This window comes from Eulemur rufifrons, chromosome 2 (genome assembly GCF_041146395.1).
Source record: "Eulemur rufifrons isolate Redbay chromosome 2, OSU_ERuf_1, whole genome shotgun sequence".
Lineage (NCBI taxonomy): Eukaryota > Metazoa > Chordata > Mammalia > Primates > Lemuridae > Eulemur > Eulemur rufifrons.
Genome location: NC_090984.1, coordinates 27,353,999 through 27,372,512, shown reverse-complemented (window position 1 = coordinate 27,372,512; position 18,514 = coordinate 27,353,999). Strand labels below are relative to the sequence as shown.

Here is an 18,514-nt window from a genome sequence, read left to right as displayed (position 1 = left end):
AATGTACCACATGAACCTTCATCGAATCCTAGTTCAAAAAATAAAATAGCTGTAAAAGACATTTGGGGGAAATTTAAATATGGACTGGACTTCGATGGTGTTGAGGAATTGTCGGTTTTCTTAGATGTGATATATAATGGTGACGTGCTAAGGTAGGAGGTTGCCCTCTTTTGTAGGAAAGGTGTGCTGAAGTCATAAAAAATCAAGAGTCATGATCTCAGCAAGTTCCTTTCCAGTAAATCCACGAGAGAAGAAAGAGAGCGGCTGGGGCAGAGAGGGGTGCAGCAGGTGCTCAGGGGGGCGAGGTGTGTTTCCTGAGGTTGGCAGGAGTCTGAATGCAGCCCAGAGCGCAGACCCCCGGCTCCCCGCTGCCTGCCCTGCACACGCTCCTGTGGAGACGAGCTGCAGGCACGGTGACTGTGACGCGGAGCCATTGATTAGCAAAGCCCCTGACCTCCCTCCTCTGGTTGTTCCCAAGGCCCAGCAGGAAGAATCTCCATGGAGACCCAGCCCCAGCCTACCAGCCACAGGGACAGCCTGCCCAGGCTTGCTGAGAGCAAGCCCTTGGAGAGACTCCCCACTCTTCCCAGGAAGCCCGCCTGCCTCATGCTAGGGCCCGCCCAGGCCCGCCCAGGGGGACATGCTCACTGGGAGAACACGCCTGCTGACCCCGAGCCTGAGGGTTGTGGTCCCCCAGGACACAGCATCTGGTTCAGAAGTGCTAGCTGGGCTGGGGGGGCGGGGGGGGGGGGAAGGAGGAGATGGGTAGGGAGTCACTGGAGAAGAATGCAAGCGCCCACCAGGAGCTTTGGCCATAAATGCCCCTTTCCCCTATCTGCCCTTTGGACTGGGGAGGGAAGAGGCAGAGAGTGGGAGCCACAGAAGGAGCAGGGAAGGGAGAAGAAGCAGAGGGTGGAGGGGGAAGAGGTGAAGTCAGATGGGAAAACAGACACAGGGTGGCAGGCGGCTGAGGGCTCCCCCCAGGGGCTCCAGGGAAGCGTGGGTGCTGCCCGTCAAGTCAGTGTGCCCTGTGCCGGGTGAGTCACGGGCAGCTTGGCATTGACTCCTCCCGAGCCCTTGGAGATGGTGGGCATTATCAGCCTCCTGTATGTAGGAGCAGATGGAGGTGGCACAGAGAGGTTAGGTGGCTTGCCCAAGTTGCACAGCTAAGCTGCAGCAGGGGTGGGACTTGAATCTGGGTCTGCTGTGTGGCTCTCAGTCTGGTTCCTGGTGCCTTTCTCCTCAAACCCCCCCAGGGGACCCCTCAGTGAGGTGAGCACTGGGAAGAGCACAGAGCCGGGCCACTCAGTCTGGAAACAGGCCTCACACAGACCAGCCCTGGTGCCCAGCCGCGCGGGGGCCAGAGAGACAACCTGTGATCCCTGCCCACCAGACTTGGGCTGTGAAGTGGCTCCCTGGGCCTTGGGTTCTAGGGGAGGCTGAGCTGTACCCATCTGTCCCCCCACTAGGGTGGGCTCCCTTCAAGGAGAGGCTGGGCCTGCCACCGGGCCAGGTGCCCAGCCGGTCTCCCCACAGCCTCCAGGACCCACCTGGGCTGCCCAGGAAAAGCACAAACTAGTCTTTAGTCCTGTTCGGAGGCTCTGTTGTCACTTCCGGCCATCGCAGAGTGGAGACCAGCCCCCACAAAGGAGAGCCTAGGACAAGGTCGAGGGGCCGAGGGAGAGATCAGAGGTGAGCCAGACCCTGATGGCTGAGGTTTGGCTGGGCAGAGAAGAGAGAAGATATCCCAGGCTAGACCTGCACCAGCGAGGACCAGGAGGCTGGAAGGGGCAAGCTCAACACTTCCTTTCTCTTCTGTGGAAACTGTGGAATCTAGAATGTTCTGCCTGGAAGGGACAGCAATTCCCAGCATTCCTGCCTCAGATTAAACTTTGCCAGGTTCACAAACCGCCCATACCATGTTGTTTCATACTGTATTTTTCTTTGAATCGATTCACTCTTTTAAACAGCTTCCTTAGCAATGGTATCTGTGAAATACGGATTTGGCATGCAAATTACATTTTTTCTAATGCAAATTAAAATAAACATATGACTATTAAAATTAAAAACTTCACCTCTGTACCATGTAGAGGAACTTTGAGTGACTACCTGGGACCCCACTTTGGGAATCGCTGATGTCATCCCGTTGAGGAGGAGGACGCCTGGAGAGAGAAGGGGCTCGCCTGAGGTCACCCCGTCAGCAGTGGCCCACCAGGCTCTTGGCCGGTGCTCCCGCTTGTCCAGCTTGACTGTATCTGGGCAGTGTTGGGCAGAACTCAGCAGGAGGGGAAGGCAGGCAGGGAGGTGGGGAGGAGGGCCGGGAGGGAGGCGGCTGGCTGGGGTGGAGGGCAGCCTTGGAGTGTAGGTGAGGCAGAGGAGACGGGGCCGTTGGGGCCCAGAGAGCTGGAGGAGTTTTCCTTGGGATTCTCCTTACTGGATTGTGAACTTCTTCCTTCAATAAAGAGGCCTTTGTGGCTTAGCTCCTGGCTTGATTTAAATCAAATGCAAAGTTTTGTTCTCAGACAAATTCCCAGAGTTGGTTTCCTGATCCCGTGGCGGTGTTTCCTTTTGTTTCTCCTCCCCTGGGAGATTTCAGCGAAGAAATTAGCTTGTCCCTTTCCGTCCTGAGATCGGGTGGGAGACTCGGGGCACATCAAGAGATTTGGCAGGAAGGGATAAGGGCAAAGTCTGCTGGGCCTGGAGCATATTCATTTTAAAAAAGCATTTACTGAGCCCCTGCTGTATGCCATGTCCCAGGCTGGACGCTTGCCTGTGGCCCACGGTGCTTGGATGTGTGTCTGCCAGGAGGGCAGGACCCTGGAGTCACTGCAATGGTGCCCATGTGTAGGGCTTCCCTGCAGGAGACACCGTCCTACACAAAGCCGGACCCCACTGAGGGCTGCCCATCTGCCCTCACCCACCCACCGTGCGCGTCTGTATTCCACTGTGCCGGCTTTGGGCTGGCGTGCTGTAGGTGCCAGTGAAACATCTCATTGGTTGGTTGGAGCCTGTGTTGTCAATAGCAGGAGGGGAGGGGTGAGAACAGGGGCTCTCAAACTTCAGTGTGCTGCTCTGTCTCACCCAGGGGGTAAGCAAGAAAACTGGATCAAAATGCTGATTTCTGGGACCCATCCCCAAAATATTGGATTCAGCAGGTTTGCACTGGGATCAGCATTTCTAATAAATGACATAGGAGGCTCAGAGACCTCCCCCACCCCAGGTGACTTTGATACAGGTGATCCATGGGCCAAATGCTGATAAACTTTGCTCCAAAGGGTAGCCTGGCATAGGAAAGAGTCTCAGATTCCCAGTCAGAAGACCTGTGTTCATGGCCCTACTCAGCTGGGTGGCCTTAGACAAGCCACTTAACCTCTCTGTGCCTATTGATGATGATGATGGAGATGGTATGGTGATGATATGTAGGGCTAAGGGATTTCTGAGGGTGCGCCTGTGGGTTAGAAACTCTGGAGAATCAGAGGAGGGGATGGTAGCGGGTGACGGCTTGCCTTGTACACAGAGGGACATGTGCCCGTTCCTGCCGTCGGTGTCGCTCTCAATCTTTGTGAACACCCAGCCTCTTCTGTCTGCGCCTGCCGTGCTGAGTTGAGCATAACTGCAGACCCTCAGGAGGCAGTCCGTATTTGTTGTGGGTTTGCTCTGTCTGTCACGTGGCACATTCCCTGCTAGGGAAAGAGCCCTACAACCTTTCTGGAAGGCGGGGTTTGTGTGTGTGGAAGCCCTATGCCAGTCTTTGCTCTTGCAGGGCTTTATCTAGCATAGGGCTAGGCACACAGTAGGGCCCTGACTTCTTGGAGGTTCCTTCCCCTCTCCCCCTGCCTGTGGGCTGGTGCCAGGACCTGCTCACCCCCTGCATCCCCCAGACACAGCTTCCCTGCCCCAGTGCCCAGCCCTGGCCCTTCACGAAGCTGTGCCCAGCCTGACCCTGGTCTGTCCTGGCCTCTCACAGATGTCCTGGCGTCCGCAATACCGAAGCTCCAAGTTCCGGAATGTCTACGGGAAGGTGGCCAACCGGGAGCACTGCTTTGACGGGATCCCCATCACCAAGAATGTGCACGACAACCACTTCTGCGCTGTCAACGCTCGCTTCCTGGCCATTGTCACCGAGAGCGCGGGAGGCGGCTCCTTCCTCGTCATCCCCCTGGAGCAGGTAGGTGGCCCTGTACCTCCCTGGCCCCAGCTGCAGCTCCAGGGCAGAGAGGAGACCTCCTAGGTCGCTGTTGGGCATGTTGCCCTATTTCTCTCTGGCTTCTCCCTGGCCACCTTTTCCTTCCCCATGAAACATCTAGTGGCTATACTTCCCTGGGCCCTTCCTGAGAGTCAGCAGAACCCGTGCAGGCCTGGGATCCCGGAGACCTGAGATCTTTCCAGAGCATGCCCAAAGGTACGCACTTGGACAGCCCACTTCCCTTGGTGCACATGGGTTCCGTTACCTGAGGGATTGAAACACCCTGATCTCCAAGACCAGCTCTAGCCCTACAATTCTGCCTCCTGGACATCCTTTTGGTTTGGAGGAGGAAGGGAGGAAGACCCATTGAGCATCTGCAAAAATGGTACACTCATTAAAAAAAAAAAACTGCTCTCTACTGAGAGCCTGGAAATAACTTACCTTCTTCCTCATCCCCCACCTCCTATCTAAAGATTCTCCCCTTTCTGTGGCTGCTTATGTGAATATAGCAGATTAAATCTGCAAAGCCTAGATCATGAAATTTTTAAGCTGTAGCCATTCAAGCGGAGTCCCCGGAGACCCGTGGGAGGTCACGCGCCTCAGAGAAAGTGCTCGCTGTCAGTCCCACTTGTTTATGGCTGAGTTCCCCCTTCCTGGCCTGACTCATCCCCACTCCCACCCTCCGCCAAACCACTCAGGGGGAGGAGGAGGTGCATGTGGAAGGAAGCCTTGGTTCTCAAAATTCACCGTCAGCTGGTGGTGGAGGATGGATTTTTCCAGTCTCTCCTACCCGAAGTGGGGGAGCACATATTTGGAAAAGGCTTAGGCCAGACCCTCCTTTCCACCAAAGGGGGCAGCTCTAAGGACAGAGCTGGACATGCAGACAGGTCCAAGGAGCATGCACGTGGTGGCAGGAGGTCTGGACTCTGCCCTTTGCCAGCCTGTGACCTCGGGCATGTCGCTTCACCTCTCTGCCCTTATTTTTCTGTGATGGCAAAACCAGGATCATACATCCTCCCCTGCCTACCTCTCCCTTGTTGGCATTAAGTGGGATGACAGACATGAACTCCTTGGGAACCACACGACATGTTAAAGTTGTTTGATTACTTTCTTGGGCAAGTTGTCAGCTCTGCTGGTCGACCTGGCAAAGGACCATAGATGTTCTAACACATTCGGAAGGATCCTCAAGTGTAGCTTGCTCCCCTCCCGAGCCAGATGGCCTCAGGTCTCTGTTGCTCAGCTCCACCGGTCCGGTCCGCAGCAGGCCTGCAGGTCCCAGGAACACGTGGGCTGGTTCTTGTTGAGACTCCAGCCTGTTGCCAGCACCCTGTCCTACTCTACTTTATGGCTTGCAAGGTTCAACACTCAATGCCTCACACCATAGCAGAAATTAATTTTAAATAGATTAAAGTTCTAAGCATAAAAAAAAAAAAGAAAAGAAAAGCCACAGGTGTCTTAGAGGAAAATGGAGTACATTTTTAAAATCATGCAATGAGGAAAGGCTTCCTAAGCAAGATAAGAATCCTTAAAACCAGAAAGGAAATGTTTAATGGATTAGAATAAATTTTTTAAAAAGATAAAGTTTCTGTATGACGATGAGACACCTAAACAAAAATGAAAAGGCAAGCCACATACTTGAGTGCAATATTTGCAATATATGAAGGACAGAAGATTTGTGTCCAGAATATATAAAGAGTTCCAGAAAAATCAGTAAGAAAAAGAAGCCAAAAGAAAAATAGACAAAAGATTTAAATAAGCAATTCACAGAAGACTAAATGTATCTTTTAACCTACTGGTTGGAAAGGATTTAAAAGAGTACTAATCTTCAGTATCGCCGAGGGTGAGAGAGAGCAGGTGCTCAGAGACACTCCTGGTGAGATGTCAGGGAGGCTTCTTGATAAGGTCTCTTACCATCTAACCACGCGTGTCTGCAGGCCCGGCAGGTCCACTTTAGGAACCCATCCCACAGAAATATTCTCAAGTGTATAAAAAAAAATGTTTGCAGCATTTTTTAGCACTTGATTTTTTATACAAACCTCAATTTTTATGATATTCAACAGAAATAAAATTTCTCTGTCAAATTGCTTAAAAGTTTCTAAACTCTTCCTCTCAATTTCTGTCATCGTAACAGAGAGTTTTACGCTGTCGGTAACACTGGTCTAGAATATGATCCGATTTTATAAACATTTCATTGAGGGCAGGGAAAAAAGTGTTCTTTACAGAGTATAAGTCTCTCTATAGAAATGTGTGATGTGTAGGTACTTATATTGGATATACACATTCTTCAACTGTATTTGTTCACATTCTGTAATATCTTTGGTTTAACCTGACTAATCACCGACTAATAGTGATGACTCACACGACCAGTTGATTTCTGTTGTTTTCTCACTTCAAGAAGTTTTCACTTTACATGAGTGCTTAATGATGTGTGCAGCATTTTTATAATAGTGTAAAGCTAGAAACAACCTGTAGGTCCCTCAGTAAGGAAATGGGTAAACAAATTAGGGGACGCCACACCAAGGGACACCATACAGTCCTTAAAAGTGATGACGTAGAGCAGTTGCTCTCAAACGTTCGGTCTTGGGATCACTGTACACTCTTAAAAATCATAGGGGATCCAAATAAAACTTTTATTTCTATGGGTTATAACTATAAATATTTATCACATTCAAAATAAAAATGAAGGAATTTTAAAAGTGTATATTTATTAACTCAATAACAAAACTATTTTGTGTTCTCCTGAAAAACATATTTTTATGAAAAATAACTATATTTTGTAAAACAAAATTATTGAGAAGAATGGCATCATTTTACACTTTTGCAAATCTCTTTAACATTAGTCTGGCTTAATAGAAGACGGCCGGATGCACACATCACACATCACATCTGGCAAACTCCACTGTACACTCGTGAGAGAATGAGAATGAAATGGCAAATACTGTCTCAATATTATTATGAAAATAATTTCGACCTGATGGCCTCCCTAGAGAGGTCTTGGGGATCTCCAGGGGTTCCCAGACCACACTTTGAGAACCACCGAGGTGGAGAAATATTTAACGAGAGAAAACTATTGATGATATGCTGTTAAGTGAAAAAAATATGATATGATTAATCCCATGCAAATATGATTAATCCCATGTAAAAATATCTGTCCATCTGCCTATCTCAAAGAGACTGAAAAAATATACACCCAGTGTCACAAATGGTTCTCTTTGGCTATTGGGATCACCAGGGCTCTTTAATCATCTTTTTTTCCTTACCTGTATTTTCTAAATTTTTTTGCAATGAACCCTCAACATTTGGTACTTTAGCAAAAAACAATAAAAGAAATTTGTCGATGTGATGAGGGGGCCCCTGAGGTTCAGAGGCCCTGCTGCGCTCCTGGTCAGAGGATGTCTTTACCTACCACGAACATCAGCCCCTGTTACCTACCTTGCCTGCGTTTCCTCCCAGAGTAACACATGGTGTGAGCTCCCTGTAGAAAGTTCAAAGGAAACACAAGTACCCATAGTGAGGGCGTGGGGGGCCGGGGCCTCACCGGGTGGGAGGGTGTGGCCGCTGCTTGATCTGAGAAGTTCATTTAGTTTGAGGCAGGACCCTGGTGTCTGGGGATGATGTGGAATAGGGACCTGCCCCCCAAAAGGGGCTGCTTAGATAGCAAGGCCAGCGCCAGCCTTTCCCTGCTGCCTGGGCCAAGGCTGGCATGGGAGGCCTGGCTGGGGCTGGGAGGGGGCAGAGGGAGGTGGGGCTGTCAGACAATCACAGTCATCCCAAATTCAGAGGCCCCTCATTTATCTGGCGGTAGAGATGAGCTGCTCCACATTGGTCAGTTTTCTAGGAAGAAAGTTAAATCATTTTAGCTCCAGTTCTCCTCCCCTCCACTTTTATAGAAATCTCCCTGAAAACGGTTGCCTAAGTATTATTCAGTACACACACAGAGTAGATTTTGGCCATTTCTTGGTGACTCCAAATCATCACTGTCAGCGTTGGTTATGAGCTGTGCACGGATGACAGCACGCTCCTGTCCCTACAAGGAATGGCTCCAGATTATTGTCCTGAGCGACCTCTGCTTTGGTGGCACTTCTCTAAATGTTTTTCCCTCTACTGTCTGGTGTCCCTTCTCATTCTTTTCTTGCTTCTCCTAGAGATTTGGGCCAGAACAGAGTAATAGCACTTGCCAGGACCCCGGATCTCCACCCTGAGACTACGCCTTCCAAGGAGGCTCAGAACCTCCCAGGGAGCTTTTCTCTCTTTGCTCAGTTTCCCGCAAAGCCAGCTTGCTTGCGATCTCCACATTTGTAATTAAAACCTTGTCTCCAGAGTAGGAAGCCACGTCCACAACCATAAACAACCACCACAGTGATGCTTTGCCTCTGTGCTGCACTCTCTCGGGGCCCGACAAACTCTCTCCTAGCTGGCCATCTCAGCAGGCTGATAGCTCCATCCCGCTGCACGCTTGGGGAGGCTGAGGCTGCAGAGACAGGCATGCGTGGTTTTGCAGAGCTGGACCCCAGGCCAGCTCTCTTGTTTCCAAATCCATGATTCTGTCCGCTGCCCATGAGGCTGGTGAGCAGATCAGTGCTGGCTGGCTGGCAGATCTGGAAGGAGTGGATTTGCCTTCCCTGGGGCTCTTGTTCAGGCTGCTGTTGTGAAGGCCAGAGCCTGTTTTTCCCTAGTTAACATTCAGCTGCCAGCTCCCTAGAGTGGAATGTTAAGCTGCAGATGGGGAAGCAATCAGCACCCTGATTGCCTGGCACAGCTGGAGGGGCCTTATGAATATTCCAGAGACCAGGCACTGTGCCCTGAGGCGGCCTGATTAACCACCAAGCCTCCCCAGGTGCACCGCCCTTTCCTGCTGCACCCACGGGGCTGCCGCCACCTCCACATCCAGGCCATGAGAAGACCAAGCCTGGAAACAGACCTGGTACCCCAACCTGCTCTACCGGGTACCCCAACTGGCACCTGCTAGAAAGAAAAGAAACCTGGCCTGGATCTCAGGGATCTGGCTTCTCCCCATAGCCCAACCGTTCTCAGCCCTGGCTGTATACCACATCTACAAGGATGGGGTACACTCTTCTCCCCTACCCCAGTCATTGTGGCCTGGAGAGCTTTTGAAGGTCTAACATACCTGCTCTTTTTGAATCTCACCTCAAGTTCCATGATGAAAGTACAATTATTCTCCCCATTTTACAGATGAAGAAACAGAGGCTCAGAGAAGTCAAATGACTTCTTCAAGACTGCACAGCATACAAGTAACAGAGTAAGAAGTTAAACCCAGGGCTCTCCCAGCTGCATGCCTGCCCACCTTACAGAGGGTTAGTTAGAGAGGAGCATTTTCATAGATGTTCCTTGTAGTATTAGTACTGCCATTTGGGTGACTTCAAGGATTTCCTTGGGCATTAATTCAACCAGTACTTTACTGTACTGCTCTGGTGTGCCGACACCACTCATGCCTATCTCTTCTGGAAGCCAGGAGAATGGGTGTTCCAAACTCCATGCAAGTACAGCAGATCATGGGGAAGCTTCTTCTCTGAAGGAATGAAGCAGTAATTCCAGGGCAAGGAGAGGCAGGGGAGGGGTCTTGGAGCAGGGGCCCAGATAAGATAGCACCATTCCTGCAGTCATGGGGCAAGCACTGTGCCTCCAGCACCAGGCCAGGCACTGCGGACCCAGGTAACATCAGGCCTAGTCTCCGAGAGGCCCCAGGGTCATGCTCATGTCTTGCTCAAGGAACCAACTCCAGGTTGGGTGGGGGGAGCTTTTAAACACGTGCCTCTTATGTGTTCCCGGCCAGCAGTTAAAAATGATAGGGCATTATTGCTACTCCAGAAACTGGGATTGATCACTGATGCTCAGCTTTGGCTGCATATAATGAAGTTAATTAGTAACTTCACCTTAAAGCAGCTGCTCAGTTCTAGGATTGGGATGCTGGGCTTGGTCTCCAGGTGGGCGTCACTCCTGCAGCTTCCTCCCTCCAACACTGCCCAGTCTCAACCTGGTGGCAGACATTTCCCCCTGGGTGTCCGGGGCTGGGCAATGCATTCTCCTCCTTCTCCCCACTCAGTGTGGTCTCCTCCTGCTTCTCTGGTCTTTGCGGGTGAGAGGCCTAACCAGGGCTGGCCACTTACCCCCGTTCTCCCGGGCCCTGCAGGGGTGGGTGGTGGAGATGGGCTGAGACAAGAATGGTAGCGAAACTCCACACAGCATCTCAGTGAGGAGAGCAGAACACGGCGGTGACTAAGAGCTCAGGCACTGGAAACAGACCTCGCTTGACTCTCCGCCTTGCCACTCAGGTGCTGTGCGACCTCCGGTGAGTCACTTAACCTTCCTGTGCCCCAGTTTTCCTTTCTGCAAAACGATGAGGTTGGACCACGTAATCTCTAGGACTCATTTTAGCTTTCACATTCTGTTCCCTTCTGACATCCTTTTATTCAAATATGTCCTCGCCAGCGTGCTGGTGGGCACTGTGCGGAACACAAGAATGGCTTCTCCTCCCGCAAGGCCGTCACAAGTGTCGTCGGCTCCGTGAAGTACCCACCTGGAGGCATTTTGTGTCTATTGCTGTTTGAGCACTTGCCACGTGCTTCCTAATTTTCTAGGTGGTTAGTCCCTCCATCTATAAATCCACCCACCCACACAGCCAGCCAGCCAGCAGATGTATATTGGACACCTGCTATGTTTCAGTCACAGTTCCTGGGCCAGGGATGCAACGGCAAACAGGACCAAGTCCCTGCCCTCGTGGAGTTTACAGTGCGCTTAGCTGCCTCTCTGGGACTGACAACCCCGGGAGGTGGGGAGCTTGTCTGGATGCAGGGCCTGACTCACAGTAGGTCCTCAGCAAGGGGACTGGGCTGACCTGAGACAGGTCCCAGACACAGGTTCCCCATCTCCCCGCAAGCTGGGGTTTCCTCTTCACTGGTCCTGGTAGCCCCTCCCTGCCAGGCCCCAGGGAGAAGAAGGTACTGCCCCCAGGAGCTGCCCAGACTGAAGGGGGCTGCATCCTCCCCTTAAAGCCCTTAGGACAGTACGGCCTGACCCAGCTGGCCTCACTCTGGAGTCAAATCCAGGAGTTGGTGGAACAATGAGCTCCATGGCTCACAGCCTAGTATTAAAAGAAGAGGGGGGAAAGGTGCCCAGCCCAGTGCTGAGGACTGTACTAAAGTCAGACTTCCTTGCTCACCCAAAGCCTTCGCTCCCATCCCAGATTTCTGTAACTCCCCATCACTCCCCCACGATCAGCACTGAGCTCTCAAACCTTCTTTCCCCCATGAAAAATCCACGACTCTTGAGTAGGGCTCCCCTCTGCGGTGAGGTCTCTCCCTCTCCGGGGGAATTCAGAGAGCTTTTTCCAAATCCATTTTCCAGATCTTTCCTCAATTGTTCTTTGTTCTTCTTGCTGCCTTCCGCTTGGTGCAATTTGCATCTCAAAGCCCATGACAGCCTGAAGTACAGTAAGTGACTTGGGAAAGGGAGGAGAGTTGTGCTCTGAAAGAGAGAGAAGTCGCAACTTCGTTCCATTTGTCTGAGGCCCGAGATTGACAGCCTGGCTTTGTGTTTTCCCTTTTTTGGAAGAATGGCTGCTTATTTTGAGAAAAGCGAAGGCAAACCCTTCAGCAGAAATGGAAGCGTTGCTTTCTTATTTTATTTCAAGGTTATGGGACGGGAGTTCTCTGGGTTTGGGGCCAGGGGCCAGAGATATAGTCTGGCTGGTGGGTAGCACGGGAGGTCCAAGAACCCATCCCTATGCCTGGGGCCAGGGCCTCAGCGGAGCTGTTTCCCTGGCTCCATCCCTCCCATTCCTTGCAGAGCCAGGGAGGCTGGAAATGATAGTGCCTGGTTTGCTAGGACCCCGTGAACTCAGGCCAGGGGCTCCCACCCTGCCCAGGGCACCAGCCTGGCCTCCAGAGCAGCTTGCCAGTCTACTTGATCTGCTCCCTGTTTTCCTTCTAAGGCCTGAGCCTCCCATTCCTTCGGAAATCAAGCTCCATCCCTTAAGCTGGGAAATCCTTGGAATGTAATTTCCGTGTGCCTTGGTTTCCCTATTTGTGAAATAATGATGGTACTTGTTTCTCAGGGTGCTGTATAAGCACTTAGCACGTAGCCTGGCATATAGTGGGTGCTCAGTAAGTGGGAGCTGTGTGGATGCCAAGTTCTTTGCCCAATCCCCTCCCCTTCCTTGGGCCACCCAGTCCCAGCAGTGGCCCATGAGCTTTGGTGCGTTTTGGAGTCTGCAGCCGGCAAGGGGGAGGCTTGTCTTTGGCCTTCCTGCCACTGTCTCTGTGTCTGGTACAGTCCCTGAATATCCTGGCCCTGAGCACTCACCCTGCCTGCCCACAGTCTAGACATTTGTGTCTAAGAGGGGATAGGGACAGTGATGAGGGGTCTCCAGCAAGGCACGACTGGTGTGTCTGTGCCAGGCTGAGCGCCTGGGCGGGGAAGAGAGGCCTGGGCCCGCTTTGGAGCCGGGTGGTGCCTCTCCCCAGTCAGCCTGCCTGCGTGTCCGGAGTGGGGCTGTCTGCCAGGGTTAGATGAGGTAATGCATGTAAAGGTTTTGCCACAGTGGCTGCCATACAGCAAGTGCTCAATAGATCCAAGTTATCCTGCTTCTGTCATTATTACTATAATAAGCTCCAGGTTGGGGGGAGGAGGAGGGCACTGGGGGTTGGGGATAGGCTCATGCAGTCCCGCTGGCTCAGATCTGGGCACGGGCCCATCCAGCAGGCCTAGTTGGAGCACCTGTGCTCCGAGCTGGCCTGGGCCACACCGTCCTGACAGTGCATGCCCCTCCCTGGCCCACCTTCCCAGTGCCCCACTCCCAGACTTATATTGACACAATGCCAGAGTCAGAAGGGACCCCAGCGATCGCCTGTTCCCAGCACTTTGTTGTGTCCATGACAAATCCTGGCCCCAAGGAGAAGGGTCTTATCCGCAGTGGCACGACATACCTGGACACCCTCTGGCCGCCTGCCCAGGCATCCTCACATCAGCCACTTCTCAGGGTCCAAAACCCCGTCTACTAAGTTGTTGATGATGACAATGGCTTTCCTTTACCAAGGGAATTTGCATGTGGTTAAGGCTAGGATGAGATTTAAGGAGACCAAACTCTTGAGACCCAGAGGAATGTGTTGCTAATAGTAGATTTTCCGTCCGCAGGAAGGTCTGTCCACACGGGGCAGCCATCATCCCCCAGCCCCCAGGTAGAGGCCAGCCCACAGCTTTAGAAGCTCTTCCCAACGTGTCCACGGCTCCCAGCACTTCAGGAAACAAAAATGGTACAGGTTGTGAACTAAGGTGGCCTGACCTGAAACAGAGCATCTCCCTGGGGGCCAGTGGGGCCCAGAGGCCTTGGCCAAGGCCCCTACCACTGGCCCTTCTCCTGACAGCTTCTAGAACAATGGCTGCCTGTTTGCCTTGCCTGAGAAGCTCCAGGCCTGATTTAGTCCTGAGGGCAGTTTCCATTTCTAGATGGCCTCCCTCATCTCCCTGCCCCCCACCCCCATCCTGAGGCTCTTGACAGGGCGGGTTGGGTGGGGGAGAAGAGCTGGTCATGGCATTCACAGCCTCTTACAAGAAGAGATGGCTCTGTGGCATCAGCATCACGCACAGCACTTCTTGTCTGTCCTCCCCCCTTTCCATTCCACTCAGCCAAGACCTTGATTTTAGTTGCTAAGCAACCTGTGCCTGAATTTCCAAGTGGGTGGTCAGGTGAACATGATGGGGGGGAAGGTGTGGGGGTGCGGTGCTTAGAACACTGCAATTTACAGATGAGGCCCAGAGAGGGCAAGAGACTTGGTCAAGGTTGCACAGCTAGTTAGTGTCTCAGGTGTCAAATGCTTGATCCTGGCAGCAAACCCTTCAGGATCCCATTCCCCCCACCCCCAACCCCCACCAAGAGAAGCACCAGGCGGCAGTGACAACTTAGGGACATTCTGTGAGCAGCTTCCATCTACCCAGACAGGGAGGCAGTATGTGATTAGTTGTGCAGGGTCTGCATCAGCTGGCCTGGGTTCAAATCCCCATTCCACCATTTACTATCCATGTGCTGTGGGCAAGTTACCTAACTGGTCTGTGCCTCAGTTTTCTCAGCTGCAAAATGGGAGGAATGCTAGTTCTGACTCTACAGCTGTTTTGAGGGTACAGTGAGGTGTTATGTGTCTGGCACAGAGTGAGCCTCATAATGCATATCTGCTGGTGTGAGCCTGACCTCCTGAGCCCTGGTGCACCCCTCACCTCCTGGAGCACCAGCCCCAGCCCCTGAGCTCACGCATTCATCTCACGGGAATTCTGCCTCGATTCTGTGATGTCACAGATATAGTACAAAAGTTTTCAAACTCGAGTTTTTAACACTGGAAACTTCTGTTCAAATGAAACATGTTCTTAACTTTTTGGGGAGTCAGGCAGTCAGACCTCTTTGGCAGTCTAGACAAGACCACGGACCCCCTCACAGAATGAAATTTTTGGACTATGGCCATACCACCCTGAATGCATCCGGTCTTGTCTGATCTCGGAAGCTAAGCAGGGTCGGGCTTGGTTAGTACTTGGATGGGAGAATAGAATTTTTAAATACATAAAATAAAATAAATAGAATCACAAAGGAAAACAATTATACTGAAATACAGTTATCCAAATGTGTAGTAGAATTGTGACATGGCAGTGTAAGTCCTTTTATATTACTGCATTAAGCAACATGATCAAGTATCGGGCCCATAGCTACTCTAATTCCACAGTAACGATGGGCCTAGACAATATTTAGAGACAGCAATAGCAGATGTGATCTGAAAGTATCTGTGATGGCTACTGATGAAAACACTGTAGGTTCAGCTAACCCTGTTGGGGTTCGTTGCCTACATTACAAAGAAAATGTGGAATTTCAGTTAGAGGCTAGTGAAAACATAGACTCAATTTTTCTCCTGCCCAAACTCACCCACCACCTCCTGAAGGGGCCTGTGGACCCACTCGGGTTAAAGGCCCTGGAAAGAAAGTCAGAGGAGAATGTCATCGGATCAACTCAGGCGAGCAAAGCTGCTCTAGCTGAAGGTTGGTGGGGAGGGGGCACAGCAGCCAGCCTGAGCACCCCAACCCCTGCAGGGCACCCCCCAAAAACCTAAGCTTCACTTCAAAACTAAGCTTCACCTGACTTCTGTGTCCAGTTGTTTGTAACCTTAGGCAAGTCACTTTGCCTTTCTGGGCCTCAGTTTCCCCATCTGTAAAATGAGCTGTTGGGCCCGTTGTCCTCTGAGGCCTTGCCAGTTCTGACATTCTGGGACTCTGTGTTTCTCCTCCCTGGAGACAAAGGCCCCAGAAGCTTGGGTCTGTAGGAGCCCTGGACCGGGGAGAAGGAACAGCTGGGGCCAGCTGGCCGGCTCCCAATTGTTCAAGGGAGGAGGAGGACGACGAGATGCATGGTGCTCTCCAAAGCGACAGCTGGGTGAGCCTGGCTGGGGGCCTGTGCTCGCCTGCCATCTGTGCCTCCTTCCTGCCTTCGGCCGGTGGGGGACCGGTGGGGGGTTGTGGATGGGGCCTAGGCCAGACAACAACCTGGATGGAAGGGGGAGGGGCTGGCCAGGAAAGGGCCAGGGAAGAGCCTGGTCGCTTACTCTTGGGTGCTTAACTCTTTCCACCCTCCCTCTCCCCATGCTGATCTTGCAGGATTCCTGAAAGGATACACAGCTCTAGGTCCAGCTAGGCTACTTAATGGCTCTGTGACCTTGAGCAAGTTACTTAACCTCTCTGAGCTTCATTCTCCTTCCCTGATCTGTAGACATCATTCCTAAGATCTACCCCTTGGGATTGGAACAAGGTTTAAATGACAGGGAGTAGATAAAGTACCCCAGTACCATGCTGGCAGCAGAGAGCACTTCCCTGTGGACTTGGTGCCACAGGCCAGGCGAGAGAGGGCTCACACCTGGGACTGTGAGATGCCCCTGCTGGTTGCAGTGCAGCACTGAGGCCTGATCAGACTCTGAGCCAAGGTGTGTGAGGTGCTCTCACTGTCACCAGGCACAGGGGACTTTGCCGCCAGCTTTCTCTCCTGCACGCCTTTGCTCTAGCTCTTCCCTCCCCCTGGGTCACCCTTACCCACCAATGTCCACATCCATAAAATTCTACCCACTTTGAATAACTTACCTATTTATAAGTACTTCTTTTCAGCTAGGCAAAACCTCCACACAGTTTAACAGTTCGAACTTCAAAAGCAAAGGACCTACAGTGAAAAGCCTCACTCTCACACCTAACTTCCGGTTTCTCAGCTCCTCCACGAGGAGGCAGCTGGTGTTAGCAGTTGCTAGTGTGTCTTCCCTAATATTATATATATATATATACATACATATATATATATGTACACATATTAGTTGAGCATTAAACAATGCAGGGGTTAAGGGCACTGACCCTGCACAGTTGAAAATCCATGAATAATTTCTGACTGCCCCAAACTTACCTACTAATAGCTTACCATTGACGGAAAGTCTTATCGATAACAAAGCAGTCAGTTAATATGTATTTTGTATGTTACATGTATCATACACTGTATTCTTACAATAAAGCGAGCTAGAGAAAAGAAAATGTTATTAAGAACATCATAAGGAAGAGAAAATGTATTTACTATTCAGTAAGGGGAAGTGCGATTCATAAAGGTCTTCAGCCTCGTCCTCATGTTGAGGAGGAGGAGGAGGAGGAGAAACAGGAAGGTCTTTCTGTCTCAAGGGTGGCAGAAGTGGAGGAAGTGGAAGGGGAGGCAGGAGAGGAAGGCACACTCGGTGTAACTTTAGGGAAATTCATAGCAATTTTTGTCTGGCTCCTTCATCTCTCTAAACACATTTCCATACAGTACTAATCCTGCTTTAGTTTCCGTGCCTGTGGTATCATTGAAGGTGCCATGTCATAAAAGAAGTCAAAAGCAGTCCTGAATAATCGGAATGCTTCCGCCAGATTGTCTCGTGCCAGTCTGTTCTCTGGCACTGCCGCTTCTGCATCTTCTTCCTCATCGTCTGGCACTGGTTCGAAAGCACCCATGGCCAGCAAGTCCTCTTCTGTTCATTCCTCTGGTGTGGTGTCTGTGAGCTCTTGAATTTCTCCAGGACCCGCATCTTGACACCCCTCCCACACACCCCCACCTGTTTTGCATAGCCACAATCGCTGTCATGATTTCCTTGATTGGTTCTGTCATAAATCCCGTGAAGTCATCACAACATCTGGACACAGTTTTCTCCAGAAGAAATTTATTTATTGTTTAGAGCTTGATGGCTTTTCTGTAACAACAATGGCATCTTCGATGATGTAATCCTTCCAGACTTGCATGATGTTCTCTCGATGGGCGTTCTCTTCCATAGCACTGACAGTTCTCTGCATAGAGTACTGTGTGTAATGAGAACGGAAGGTCCTTATGACCCCTGATCTAGAGGCTGTGTTAGAGACATTGTGTTTGGGGGCAAGCAGACTACTTCCGCACCTTCAGCGTTGAACTTACAGGGTTCTAGGTGGCCAGGGGCATTGCCTAATGCCAAGAGAACTTTAAAAGGCAGCCCCTTGCTGGCAAGGTACTTCTTGACTTCAGGGACAAAGCATCGGATGTTACCGAGCCAGAAAAAGCATTTTCATTGTCAACACCTTCTTGTACAACCAAAAGGCTAGCAGCTGGCATTTATCATTTTCCTCCAAGGTCAGGGGTTAGCAGCTTTATAGACAAGGGCAATCCTAATCATAAACCAGACTGCATTTGCACAAAACAGTAAAGTTAGCCTATCCCTTCCTGCCTTAAATCCTGGTGCTCGCTACTCTTCCTTACTAATAAATGTCCTTTGTGCCATTTTTCCCCCCAGAATAGGGTACTTTTGTCTGTATTGGGGCACTTTTGTCTGTTCAGCCTTTCTTTTTGCTTTCTTTAATGTTGTCTGAGAACTCGTCTGCTGCCTCTCGGTTGGCAGAAGCTGCTTCTCTTGTTACCTTGACATTTCTTAAGCCAAACTGCTTTCTACAATTATCAAACCATCCTTTGCTGATATTACATTCTCCAGCTTTAGATCCTTCACCTTTCTTTTGTTTTAAGCTGTCATATAATGACTTTGCTTTTTCTTGAATCATATGAGAGTCTATAGGTGTGCCTTTTTCATAGCAATCCTGTACCCACATAAAAACTGCATTTTCAATATGAGATAAAAAGGTATTTCGCAAAAAATGCAAGGTATTTGAGCCTGTGGGCATAGCTGCAGTGACGGCTTCATGAATTTCCTTTTCTTTTTTTACAATGGTCCTCAGACTGGATTCATTTATCTGGAAATGGCGGGCAACCACAGCTGCAGGCCCCAATCTATGGTACACAGCAAACACTTC

General features: G+C 50.9%; 1 protein-coding gene across 1 annotated transcript in view; it reads left to right on the top strand.

The window, feature by feature from the left end:
• Positions 1–3,967: 3,967 nt before the first annotated feature.
• The window catches only part of CORO2B (coronin 2B), a 68,714-nt gene continuing 54,167 nt past the window's right edge, over positions 3,968–18,514 (top strand). Inside the window, exon 1 of the mRNA XM_069458322.1 lies at positions 3,968–4,168. Coding sequence (XP_069314423.1) covers positions 3,968–4,168 — 201 coding nt within the window. The remainder of the gene's footprint in view (positions 4,169–18,514) is intronic.